At 37.1% G+C, this 13,427-nt stretch overlaps 1 protein-coding gene across 2 annotated transcripts in view; it reads right to left on the bottom strand.

Moving 5' to 3' along the window:
• Vps13B (vacuolar protein sorting 13B) overlaps positions 1 to 12,367 on the bottom strand; it is an 88,202-nt gene extending 75,835 nt beyond the window's left edge. For both annotated transcript variants that reach the window (XM_076208121.1, XM_076208112.1), the window contains exons 1-8: positions 12,273 to 12,367; positions 10,591 to 10,693; positions 9,037 to 9,214; positions 8,724 to 8,829; positions 8,394 to 8,575; positions 7,155 to 7,258; positions 4,499 to 4,754; positions 3,839 to 4,008 (exon numbers count right to left, since the gene is read on the bottom strand). In XM_076208121.1, the coding sequence (XP_076064236.1) occupies positions 3,839 to 4,008; positions 4,499 to 4,754; positions 7,155 to 7,258; positions 8,394 to 8,575; positions 8,724 to 8,829; positions 9,037 to 9,214; positions 10,591 to 10,677 (1,083 nt within the window). In that variant the 5' untranslated portion in view covers positions 10,678 to 10,693; positions 12,273 to 12,367. The remainder of the gene's footprint in view (positions 1 to 3,838; positions 4,009 to 4,498; positions 4,755 to 7,154; positions 7,259 to 8,393; positions 8,576 to 8,723; positions 8,830 to 9,036; positions 9,215 to 10,590; positions 10,694 to 12,272) is intronic.
• Between the last annotated feature and the right edge of the window lie 1,060 nt (positions 12,368 to 13,427).

The following is a 13,427-nucleotide window of genomic DNA, read 5'->3' on the forward strand; positions in this document are numbered from 1 at the left end:
TCTCTTTTTCTGTATGAGAGGAAGGAGAGGGGGGTTGCCAATTAAATAAAGTGGCCTTGCTGTGCATTTGCTGTGTCTTGCTCCACTGTTTCTGACCCAGGGCAGTGGGTGAGATACAGGGATGACCCATCATCCAGGAAGAACCAAGAAAAGAGGGAGGGAGGGGTGGCCAATGGGAGTGGAGTATGTGGGGATGAAATGGGTGGGAGTGGATTTATGCGTTTTGACTTTGGCTACCACATACCCACATCATATATAGATATATCTACAGGACTTTTCTCCACCATAAGAGGGGTGGCTCAGTCAAAGTATATACCCAGTATATACCCACCTCACATCCATCTAAAACCAAGTCATCATTCCTCCCAAATTAGCACTTTTGAGATGAAGGGTCATCCAACTTTCCTGCCACACTACTAGAGTCAAGACAATGCAGCAACACAGTGTTTCCATAGCAGGGCCAAACAGCCAGAGCTGGTTTACCACCACCGTTTCATTTTATGGTGAACACTTTTACGCATGAAAAATTTATGGAAGAAACAACATTCCTTCAGGCCATGTAACTTCCCCACCACTTACAACCACTCTATATTCCCTTCTATCTTTTTCATTCTCTCTTCCTTGTTTGACATCCAATACCCCTTTGACCCTGTCCATCCACCTCATTCTTGGTCCTCCCCTAAAGTTCCCTCCCTCTGCCTTTGCTTTCCACACACTTTTTGCCACAGGAAAGACCTGCCATCATTAAAAGAAAAAAGAAAAATGATCACAGTGCTTTGGCCACTCACAGGAGTAGTCAAAACTAATAGAGAAGATCTCTTGATTTGGTGCATAATGGCATCATGAGGTTATGTACATACATACATATACCATATACCATATGACAAAGGAGGTAGCCAAAGTCAAAGGCAAAAATCAACTTCCATCCATTTCATCCCCACATACTCCACTCGCATTCACCACCCCTCCCTCTCTCTTTTCTTGGCTCCTCTTGGATGACGGGTCACCCCTGCATCGTATCCACTGCTCTGGGTCAGAAGTAAAGCAGCAAGACACATCATATTCACAGCAAGCGTGCTTCAGGAATAAAATCACAAAAAACACCCAAAAATAATACATATCTGAAGGATGTCAAGAAACTGTTTTCTGAAAGGATGTATACATACACATACCAAGGACTTTTTTCCCCTTACATGGGAGGCAACTGAAGTCAAAGGCATAAATCCACTCCCATCCATTTCATCCCCACACATTCCACTCCTATTCACCACCCCTCCTTCCCTCCTTACTTTCTTGGCTCCTCCTGGATGATGGGTCATTCCTGCATCTCACCCACTGGCCTGGGTTGGAAACAATACAGCAAGACACAGCACATCCACAGCAAGGCCACTTCACTTAATCAGCAACCCCCTTTCCATCCCCTCATACAGAAAAAAAGATGGGGAGAAATCCCTTTGTGCTGCATCAAAATATCATTCACACAGACTCCCTCATCCCCCCATCCCACACCCACTCCCCCTCATGCATCACAGCATCATCCATACACAACCATTCTCCACTCACCCCTATATTGTTTTCTCCCTTCCTTCATCAACAGACATGACCCTCTTTCCCAATGCTCCTTTTACCCCATCCATCCATCTCATCCTTGGTCGCCCACTCATGTTCATCCCTTCCACACCATTTTTACTCTCTTAGGTGAATGGATGCACCAACTTGTAAAACAGCCTAGAAGATGATACAGCCCAAACGTTACCCATTTATTTATTTTACTTATTATTATGGAAAGAATGAGTGAAGAAAGATTAGTAAAAGAAGTGTGGAAGGCAGAGGTGGAAGGAGTGAATATGAGGGGGCATCCTAGGATGAGATGGATGGATGGGGTGAAATGGGCTTTACAAAAGAGAGGAATGTCTGTAGAGGAAGGACGGGAGAGGACAGAAGATAGGGGTGAATGGAGAAGGGTTGTGTATAGATGAGGCTGTGATGCATGGGGGGGAGTGGGTGGGGAAGGGGGGGAGGAAGTATGTATGAGAAAAAAAAATTGACGCAGCCCGAAGGGATTTCTCCCCGTCTTCTCCTTTTCTGCATGAGGGGATGGAGAGGGGGGGGTCGTCGAATTTATGAAGCGGCCTTGCTGTGGATGTGCTGTGTCTTGCGACACTGCTTCTGACCCAGGGCAGTGGAGAGGATGCAGGGATGACCGGTCATCCAGGAGGTGCCAAGATGGGAGGGAGGGAGGAGGGTGGAGGGGAGTGGAATATATGGGAAATGAAATGGGTGGGAGTGATTTCTATCCCTTTTTCTTTTTGGCTACCCACCATGTAAGGGGGAAAAAGCCTTTGGTATATGTATGTATGTACTTATTATTATTTATATTATAATTTTTATTTTATTTATTCATTTAATTATCATTATATATATATATATATATATATTGAGACATTCTGACAGGTTGACGTAAGCAGAATAGAAAACACAGGAGTCTTAGTCTTGAGTTTATTCCTGACTAGTTTCGCAGGTATGCTTTTTCAAAGGAATAGGTTTACAAACGGGCTGTGGGCATTATATACATGGGGTGGACCTCACCACCTCCCCGAGTTACCATAGTTGGTGACGAGTGTGAACATTACATTGTGGCTAACGTAACAATGATGAATTTTTTAAATTAAATATGATAACACTAATAACAAAGAAATTATTAATAGTAATTGTAACAATGATAACAATGATGATAAAAATGAAAAATTAAATATTTAAATAATAATAGTAACAATAACAATAACAAAAATGATAATAACAATAAAATAGAAGTAATAATAATAATAATGATAATAATAATAAAATAAAAGTAATAATAATAACAGTAAAATAAAAGTAATAATAATAATAATGATAATAATAATAATAATAAAAATAAAAATATTATAATACTAATAACAAAGAAATTATTAATAGTAATAACAATAATAGTGATAACAATGACAATAAAAATGAAAAATTAAATATTTAAATAATAATAGTAACAATAATAATAACAATAATAACAAAGATAATGAAAATAATAATAATGATAATAATAATAATAATATAATGATAATAAAAATATAAATATATATAATGATAATATCATTGTTATCATTGTTACAATTACTATTAATAATTTCTCTGTTATTAGTGTTATCATATTAAAAAAATATATATATTTCATCATTGTTACGTTAGCCACAATGTAATGTTCACACTCATCACCAACTATGGTAACTCGGGGAGGTGGTGAGGTCCACCCCATGTATATAATGCCCACAGCCCGTTTGTAAACCTATTCCTTTGAAAAAGCATACCTGCGAAACTAGTTAGGAATAAACTCAAGACTAAGACCCCTGTGTTTCCTATTCCGCTTACGTCATATATATATATATATATATATATATATATATATATATATATATATATATATATATATATATTTTTTTTTTTCTTCTTCTTCTATCCGACCTGGTTATGGACCAAAAGGTCACCTGTTGGTATGCTCCTCCTTTGTAATAAATTAATCTAAAACTGGGTATGATATATATAGAGAAGGAGATGGAGTCCTATAAGCTTAGCTACTTTCCTTTGTAATATATAAAATGAATATAGCTATGAAGGTAAATATAGAAGTCCTGAAATTTTAAGGAAAAAGAGAGACATCTCAAACATTAACTGGAGAGTTTAATATATGAAAATAAAAAAGCTAGATAAGAAATAGAGAGAAAATGGAAAAGAAATAAAAAGAAGTGAACATAAAGGTGAGAAAAATGAAAAAAACAAAAATAAATAAATAAATAAAATTTACCTTGAAAGTCCAAGTTGCAGTTTCTACATACATTCCAAGATGTAAAATCTTCTTTAGCCTATAATGGCGGCTAGTGGCCATCCCTTCTTCATCCTCCCAGTACACAGGCAGGAGGGCAGAACCCACTGACCAAGCCCAAGAGCTCCAAGAATCATCACCCACTGCAACATCTGATATGAATGTGATATTACTCACAATTTCTATTTTGCATCTATTTGCTGATATCATCATCAACCAAAGCACTATGTGATTCATGTAGAGCATGTGATAAAAGTTACACTAAGATGAGAGGGACTTTAACCATGTTTTTATGTGGAGCATGCTTCGACTTAGATATCTTCCTTGTAAGGGAGAAGAGGCTTTTAATCAATCAATCAATCAATTGTTGCCTTGAGTTTCACTAACTGGAAAACCTGTCAGGAGTAGTAGGAAGGTAGAGGAGAGAAGGAGTGGCATTCTTTTTAAGATAAATGAGTGCATGTTGGATCTGTATGAAGGCGCTAGGACCATTGCCAGATGCTGTGGGACTGTGGGTTTTCCACTCAGTGAAACTCAAGGCAACAACTAATATCATTATCATTATTATGTACAGTTAGGTATATACAAATAAGTACCCCTAGTTAGCAACATCTCAAGATCAAAACAATATAAATTACTCACTATCAACATCATGATCCTCTTCTTTTTCTGAAGTCACATTTTCCTTGGGGTCTGTTGGGTTGCTTAAGTGTCCATAGTAGAGGGCGAGGGCCAGCTGTATGAGTCGCAAGAACATGGGCAATTGCGTATCTGACAAGCTGAAGTGCAGTTGTGGGCAAAAGAGATCGTAACGTGTTCGAAGCGGCTGCATGGAGTTGACACTTTCATAATTACGTATAACCCGACATGAAAGTGAACATCGGTACAACAGGGGCTCCTGAAGGAGAAAAGATACAAATCAATATAAGGACTACAGTCCACAAATTACAGCAGCTACAGTAATGAAAAAAAAATAAAAAAAATAATGTAATTATCATTCCCTAGTTGTAGTGACTCACCATATATATGCATAAATACTGGGAATAAGTTAGAAGGGGATATGGCTCAAGCTGGAATAATACAGGAGTTCAAATCTTAAATATGATAATTGGAAATTAAGGATATAAACCAAATTGGAATTGTACATGAACTTGAGGCTAGGTATGATAAATTAGCGAGTAAGAGATATGACTCAACAAGAGTTGCTCCTTTCCTGTATACTACAATTTGGTAAATACAAGCAGGTTAGGGCGTCGTTACTTGCGGCAAAGGTCGAGGTGAGGGCGGTTCGAATCCTGCCACCAGCAAAGTTGAACCAAGGGCATGGTTCATTAAATTCCATGCTACAAAGCCCTCTGTGAGGGACACCATCCTAGCCTCCCAATAGGGGGAGAGTGTGTGACGTTAAACCATATCATCATCATCATGATAAATGGACATAAGAGACAGGAACCCATGAGCATTACCCTGTATACCACAATACATGAAACAGAACCCCATAAAACTACCTCAACCCCTGTATACTATAACAATCAATTCACTGCCCCAGGTCTCTCTTATAGAAGACCCATGGCTCCCAGATAACCAACAACAATCACCAATCTGGCCCAAAAATCACAAGGAAGAGATATTGTGTTGCTGTCTGGATAAGACTAGAGTAGGGCAGTGTAGGATGAGATGTTGAGTGTTTTCTGTATGGCAACTACATCCAGAGCAACTTGATTCTGTGGCCAAGCTGTGCTTTTCTGGACCTGCAAAAGGCATTCGATAAGGTACCTCATAGGAAACTAATAAATAAGATAAGAGTCAAAAGGTGGCATCAGAGGAAAATTATTGGAATGGATGAAAGACTTCCTGATTGGGAGGAAAATGAGAGTTGTAATTAGAGAACAATTCTCCAACTGGGAAGAAGTAAAAAGTGGTGTCCCGCAAGGATCAGTACTGGCCCCGATCATGTTCGCCGTATACATTAATAACATGAATGAAGGTGTGGAGTGTTATATGAATTTCTTTGCAGATGATGCAAAATTACTAAAGAAGGTAAAAACGGAAGAGGACTGCAACTCATTGCAACAAGATCTGGACACGATATGGAATTGGACTCAAAAGTGGGAAGTAAAATTTAATATAAAGAAATGTAGTATAATGGAATTTGGAAAGAGCAAAAACAGAATATCAAAAGATTACAGAATTGGGGAAGAAAAAATAAAAAAAGCAAACTCGGAAAAAGATCTTGGAGTAATGACTGGAAAGGACATGAAACCAGATATGCATATAAATCAAATATTCAGAGAAACATACAACTTATTGAGGTCAATCAAAGTGGCATTTGCTTATATGGATGAAGAAATGATAAAGAAAATACTAATTACACTAATAAGACCAAAACTTGAGTACACAGCATCCCTTTGGACACCCAGTACCAAAAAGAATAATAAGAAACTAGAAAGATTACAAAGAGCGACAACCAAACTAGCACCGACTCTTGCCGAGCTAACATATGAGCAAAGACTGTCCAAATTGAATCTACCAACTCTGGAACAAAGAAGAGAAAGAGGAGATTTGCTGACTATCTACAGAATAATGAAAGGAATAGAAGTTTTTGACAGAAACGACTTGTTAGTGTGGGACAACGGTAAAACGAGAGGACACGGAAAAAACTGAAAAAGGATAGTTATAGAAAAAACTTTAAAAGGAACAGTTTCCCACACAAAAATACATGGAACAAATTAGACAACAAAACAGTATGTGCAAACACTATACAAGATTTTAAGATAAAACTTGATGTGGAGAGATACAAAGACAGGTCACCACGAGCATAGCTCCCCTCCCGTATATTTCAACTAGGTAAATACCTGTCAAAACATTTATTTCTTCAAGGTATTTCACCTACCAATCTTTCACAATTAGAAGAAGAGGGAGGCAGTCACTAGTGTTCTTTTCATTTAAGAGAGTGAAAGAAAGATAGCAAAGCAAGATCTTGGTTCAGTCTAGGAACAGTATCCCAGCACTTTAGAACTGCACCTCCTGATAAGAGGTGCAGATGTTAATGGAATTTGAAGATGGGTGAAAAGAGGATAGATTCTTGTTAGGATTTGTTTCACAAGACAAAAACTTGCACACTTTCATCACCACTCCTTTTAATATGCTTCCTGTAATGCATTCAATAACTACTTAAAAAAAATAATGCAAATTACATAATTAAACTACAAATGATGTGCAAGTAAGACACAATGAAAACCCATGCAACATCTGTTATTTCATTTCATCACATAAATCTTGCACAAATTCAACAAACCTGATAATTTTCAATTTTCCCAGATGCATTTCTCTTATCAAGGCAAACTGTAAAGTCTGTGAGAGTGACCAGATTCCTTAAAGTCAGATCTTCTGCTGTTAAATCTGTGTGAAAAATAAAAATATCTTAAAACAGAGAATCTAACAAATACTTAATCTGTTTGACTATAAACACTTCATTTCTTTATCCCATCAGCCATTACAAACAAAGCAAGGTGGTGGGCTAAGCATGGAAGAAAAACATCTTATCCCTTGTGACTCCCATCACATAAGTCCCTTTCATTCCTTTCCACTTAAAACATATAAAGAAACCACCTCATTCTACCTGAAACACTTATTAAAAGGCCTTTTTACTCTTACAAGGGGATTGGCCAACTCAAAACATACACCTACTCCACATACAAACAAAACACATTCACTACTCCACCCATTTTAGCACCTCATGGATGAAAGGTCATTCTTATTCCTTGCCACACTGCTCAGGTCAAGGGCAATATAGCAAGACACAGCTCTTCCACACTAGGGCCTGACGGTCACAATTGTTTACCCTTATCTGCTTAATTATATTGCAACTCTCCCCTCCCCACTAACACACTAAAAAAAAAATTGGAAAACCAGATAAAAAGAACATCTGTTTGATCTATGCCATTTCTTCATCCTTTTACAACCATTCCCCATTTACTCCTATGTTTTGTACTCTTCTTCCTTACCCAAAAGATACTTCTTGCACTCAATGGCCCCTTCATCCCATCCATCATCCTCATTTTTTATCTTCCCCTCAAATTCACTCCTTCCATTTCTGCTGTCCACATTTTTTTCCTTGTCTTTCATCACTCATTCTTTCCATATGCCCAAGCCATCCCAGTATTCTTTGATCTACCCTATCCAACAGCTCTCATTCCACACTGCTCTCTACTTTATTTCCACATTTCTCATTTTATCCTTGCAGCACCAGTGGATGGATGGAGTAAAGAAGAACGTGGAGAGAGTGGCACCAAGAGAGGACTGGAAAGAATTGACAGAGGATAGAACCATCTGGAGAGGCATAGTGAAAGCGGTGAAGGGCCATCCGGCCTGACAACCAACAGAGCCGAGCACCTATCATATTTTTCAAACACTTCCTCTGAAACTTATTTTGATTCTTCCTTTCTGCCTCCATACCTCTGGCCTACTTGCAATACTGACCATAAAAAAAAAAAAATGCACACCTGCAACATCAACATTTCTTACAACCATTTACCTATGAAAGCTGGGGTCCATTCTCCATCAACAGACTGAAGCTCCAAAGTTTTCACATTAATGGAGAGAACAATATCATCTTCCACATATTTAAGGACAAGATTGTTACACACAATTGATACATTATTAATGATCCGATTAATGAGCCCTTGTACATAACTGGTAGGAGCTTCCAAATCATGTCTGAAAGATACAAAATATCAGGATATATCATAAAAACTTGTGGAGCACAAATAAATTACTGGGTATATTCTACTTGGCACCAATTCAGTAAAATTAAGTTGAATCTTTTTTTATGATCTCTTAAGATCATCAATCAAGATTCCTATACCTTTTGAGTCTTTTACGTTGGTCTTGTGCCTTTGTTCCACTGCTGGTTGTATTGCTGGAAGTGTCTGATCCCGCAGAATCTTCATCTTTAAGTTTTAGGATACATTCTGTTTAAACGAAGAAAGTTAAGTACACAAATATATTAGAAATAATAATCTTTTATCTCTGTATACATCTATAATATCCAAACAACATATTACAGTGAGCATCAACAATGAAAAGATTTATCATGTTTATAACATAAATCAAAAAGCAATTCTTAATTCACACATCTCACACTAGAATGTCAAGTATCAGTATGACTAATTCCTTACCGATGGTATTGATGGTAATAATTATAGGTTCTGAGGTAAGTTTTGTCCAAGGAACATGGATCCTTAACTCATGGATGTGACCATTCACAAAAGAAAATGGAAGGGTCAATTCCTGCTCCAACACATCAAGTCGTAAATCCAAATTGTTGAAAACAGCATCTCCTCCCCACAAAGACACCTAAGACAAGAAAAATTCTTTACCAACAAAACTTACAATACTGAAAATATGAATAAACAATACATATATATGCAATTTTTTTGCATTTTCATTTGTATATTTTTTTCATATGTATAGTAATTTGTACAATATTTAAATTTGTATAAATTTGTATAATATTATATTATTTACTGTTGTTACAAGTTTCATGTACGATTCTATACAAAAGTTTTATTGTGCAATGTACGTCAATGTTCACTGGTGCACAATTGCACTTCATACACATCCTTGCACACCTTCCCAGATTTGGTATACAGTGATAACTTATTCTTTCTGCTGTCTGCATTCTTTACCTCCCACAATTCTCAGTATTTTCAGTTTTTTTTTAATTTGCCTTCACTGCAGAATTTCAGTACACAAATATTCCTTCACGAGGGTTGTTCTAATATCAAACTGCTCACATATTGAATATGTTTCCATAAGAAATAATGTACATTAAATAAATTCATTCCAGGCCCTTGTGAAACAAGATTCAATTCAAACAAGAAACAATTCTATATACAAAAAGGCCTTTTCCATCTTAAAAAAGGAGGAAGCCAAAATGTCTTGGTATTTGAGGAGTAAAAGACAGGACCCCATGAGAAATGCTCCTTTCCTCTATATTTCAGTAAAAACTTTTAGGTAAATACATAAAATGTGGATGAGTAGATAAGGAAGGAAGGAGGGTTGCCATGTTAGGGGTAAGCTACTTTTAGCTGTTAGGCCTTGATGTGGAGGTGCTATATCTTGTTGTACTGCTTCTGACCTAAGTAGTGGGTTGAGGGGAGGGAGGGGGGTCAGGGCTGGCCCTTCATCCTCAATGCATTAAGCAAATGGGCATTAGATAGATATTGGACAGGTGAAGGGCTTATGCGTACCTTGGCTAGCTACCTTCTATACGAGAGGGAAGAAGAGGCCTTTTTGTATATAGACGCCATAGACTCTTTCTCCCTCATAATATGTGGGGGGAAGGGGATGATTGACACAAAACACATATCCACATCTTAAAAAAATAATTATATAAACGAATAAAAAAAAAAATCTCAATCACCCCTCTCCTGTATATCTTATATTTTTTCCTCCATATCTAGGGCTTACTCTGACTTAGAGAACAGAGATCAACAGGTCCAAGAGTGGCTGGAGGAACAACCTATTTTCTTTGCTGCACCTTGACTATCAATCCCAAAACTTTTAATATAGTATATCAAAAGTGTATAGGAATCCTCTATTCTATACCAGATAACTTCTGTGGGTCCTAGGTAATCACAAAGTCAGGCTTCTAGATCTTTATATTAAAAGTCCTCCACTTCACCAATTGAGCAGTAAAATACACAATTATAATAAAAGATACACCTTACCTGTGAGTCTTCTGGCTTAAGATTTTTAATGTATTTGTCAACATAGCTGAGAAGAATAGGGGTGATGTAGGATTCAATGCGTAACATAGTACACAGGCCTCATCTGAAATCATACAAACAGGAATTATCAGCAATTACAAATCCTGCAAATCCTTTGGAAAAAAGTTTACAGCCATAATAACAAATTTCAATACAACCTATCAGTAAGAAACAATACTGTTAGCAATACAAAAAAGGTTTTAACAGTGAAATGAGTTACAAGGCACTGCCAATGAAAGACCTTTTTACTAATAGACAGATAACAAAATTTATTTGGGACCTTGTCAAATTCAATAACTATTTTTGCTGACACTAGCTGTATGTTTCCTTTTTATCTAACACATATATTCATTTGTGAGCACATACTTAAATATGTATATGTAACTTGAAGTACCCTTAAACAAACAAGAAACCTTCATCACACCACCATAACAGCTTTTATGTACTCAGTGTCATAAGTGAAGAATAACTTTCTTTGCACTATTTTTTTAAGTAGTATTAAAATGCCTGAGGTGATGTTGTCAAAGTCATGGAAATCATAATATTCAAAGGTTTCCTGTGAGTTATAAATAACTTAAATTATGATAAATAACTTTCAGTCAAACATGCAATAAAAGTTAGAGCCTCGGTGAAAATACAGGGTAGAGAACTTTATTTTTATAAAAATTCTCTAATACATATATACTCATATTTTTGAGTTCCAGACCACCACAGAACAATATAAAAATAAATAAGTTTATAATGTCCAAAAAAACGTTTCAAAAATATCTTTCCTATTGTGTGGTCAGCTGCCCTGTTTTTGTTGATGTTCAAGGAAGTATGTGATAATATTCCACAGAAATTGACAGATGGTTCAAACTGCTACCTTATTTCAGAAGAAATAAAAATTCTTTGTGCTTATATATGATAAATGACAATAATCTCAGAGTAAGTCAAACACTGCAGGGCCAATAAACTTCTAGTTGATACACAGTAAAACAGAGGATGTTGTGATGACAATATATTCCCATCCCACTCCTTGACAACTCTATTTCAACGGTTTTCATTCTACAGAGCACACTGTGTGATATAGCTATAATTTCTAAGATAATATCCATTATTCACCCTCCTCAGTTATGCTTGCCACTCTGCTATAATCATAATGTATACTTTCATGCAGTACCCCTATCACCTATGTGACTACTGTCTACTTCCAATACTCCAAGAGCCCTTCACTTATTATTCTGTTCTGGCTCTTGCCATGTAATTCTAATCATATGATGTTATTTTGACAATTTCATTAACTTTCTAAGGCCTTGACAATGTTATAACCAAACGGTACTTCAACTTAATATTAATTTGCATTACTTTTTACCTGGTTTTCAACATCTTGGTAAATAAATAACTTATAGATTCCAATGATACACTGCCAATATCAATACAGCAGTCATTGCTGTCTGCTGAAATTGCATCTTAATTAGAACTACTGTAATACTATAATGTATTCGAAGAGAAGTTCTAAACTCTCAAATGATCTGACAGGTACAGGTACGAGACTGATCATGTTTAAGTCTGGGCCATTTTTAAAAGAAAATACGTAACTTCTATTCATACTCTATTCCTAATAACCACATGTATCAATAATATTTGCATGATTTACTTACAAAATAGATTCCCGTGTTGCAAAAGGCTATCTTCTTGGCAATTTTGACATTCCTCCCTAACTGTTTACACTTGTTTCTCATTTGTTTTGTTGACGTCAACGATAGCGCTGGAAACGAGATCATAATATTGAGATCACAAATAACTTTATCAATTCCATTACAAAATTCAAGTACTTGATTTTAATACTTTAGATATATTTTTGTTATATTAAATAGTTCTATTCCTGGGTGTTTTAAATCAACCGGTAATCTGATGTCTTAATTAAGACATTTCAAAATTTCCGATAATTTATAGTAAACGTTCTTACTATCACTGCATCTACTCCCCCTAGTTTTTCATCTTGTCTTGGAATACGATAACAGACATGCATTTGTAGTGTTGTAGTCTTGTATACAAACTTTCATTAATAGAAGAGGAGTAAGAAACGAAGAGAGAGGGGGGGAGTACGAGAAGGAGAACAGGAGGGGGAGGACGAGAGGGAAGATGAGGAAGAATATAGGGAGTAGGTCACCTTTAGGCAGTATACCCTATGCGTCTTCTAGTACTTCAGTAGCAGAGCTCAATTACAAGGCAATGACTTCATCACTCATGAGTGTGACGTCATAGTTTGCCGACTCGGCAGGAGATCCTTGCTTTCCACCCACTACTCGCGTCCTCCTCCTCCTTCCTCCCTCCTCTTCTTCTTCCTCCTCCACCACTCCCTCCTCCTCCTCACCCTCCTCCTCCTCACCTTCTTCTCCTCTTCCTTTTCTTCCACTTTCTTTAACCTTTCTCCCCTTCTTCTTCTTTCTCTTTTCCCTTCTCTTCTTCCTCCGTACCTCTCCATCCCTTCTCCTCCTCTCTTCTATTCATCTTCCTCCGTTCCCTCATCCTACTCGTCTACTCCTGGTCCTTCTCCTCCTTATCTTCTTCCACCCTCTCTATGAAGTATTGCCTGCATCCATTTAATGCATTCCACGTTTTAGGGACTTTAGTGACACCTCTACGGACCAGAGTCGCACAGTATTTTTTCTATGATTGAAGACCAAACACCACTCAAAAAATGATGCTGCCAACCCCTCAGCTTCCACTCTCCCTCTGATCTACTACCCTTCAACCTCTCTCCTTGACCAAGACCTCTCCGAGTCCACGATATTGTTCCTTCCCAAGGATAG

The sequence above is a fragment of the Oratosquilla oratoria genome, chromosome 2, assembly GCF_046742065.1.
Source record: "Oratosquilla oratoria isolate Oo_2021 chromosome 2, ASM4674206v1, whole genome shotgun sequence".
Taxonomy (NCBI): Eukaryota; Metazoa; Arthropoda; class Malacostraca; order Stomatopoda; family Squillidae; genus Oratosquilla; species Oratosquilla oratoria.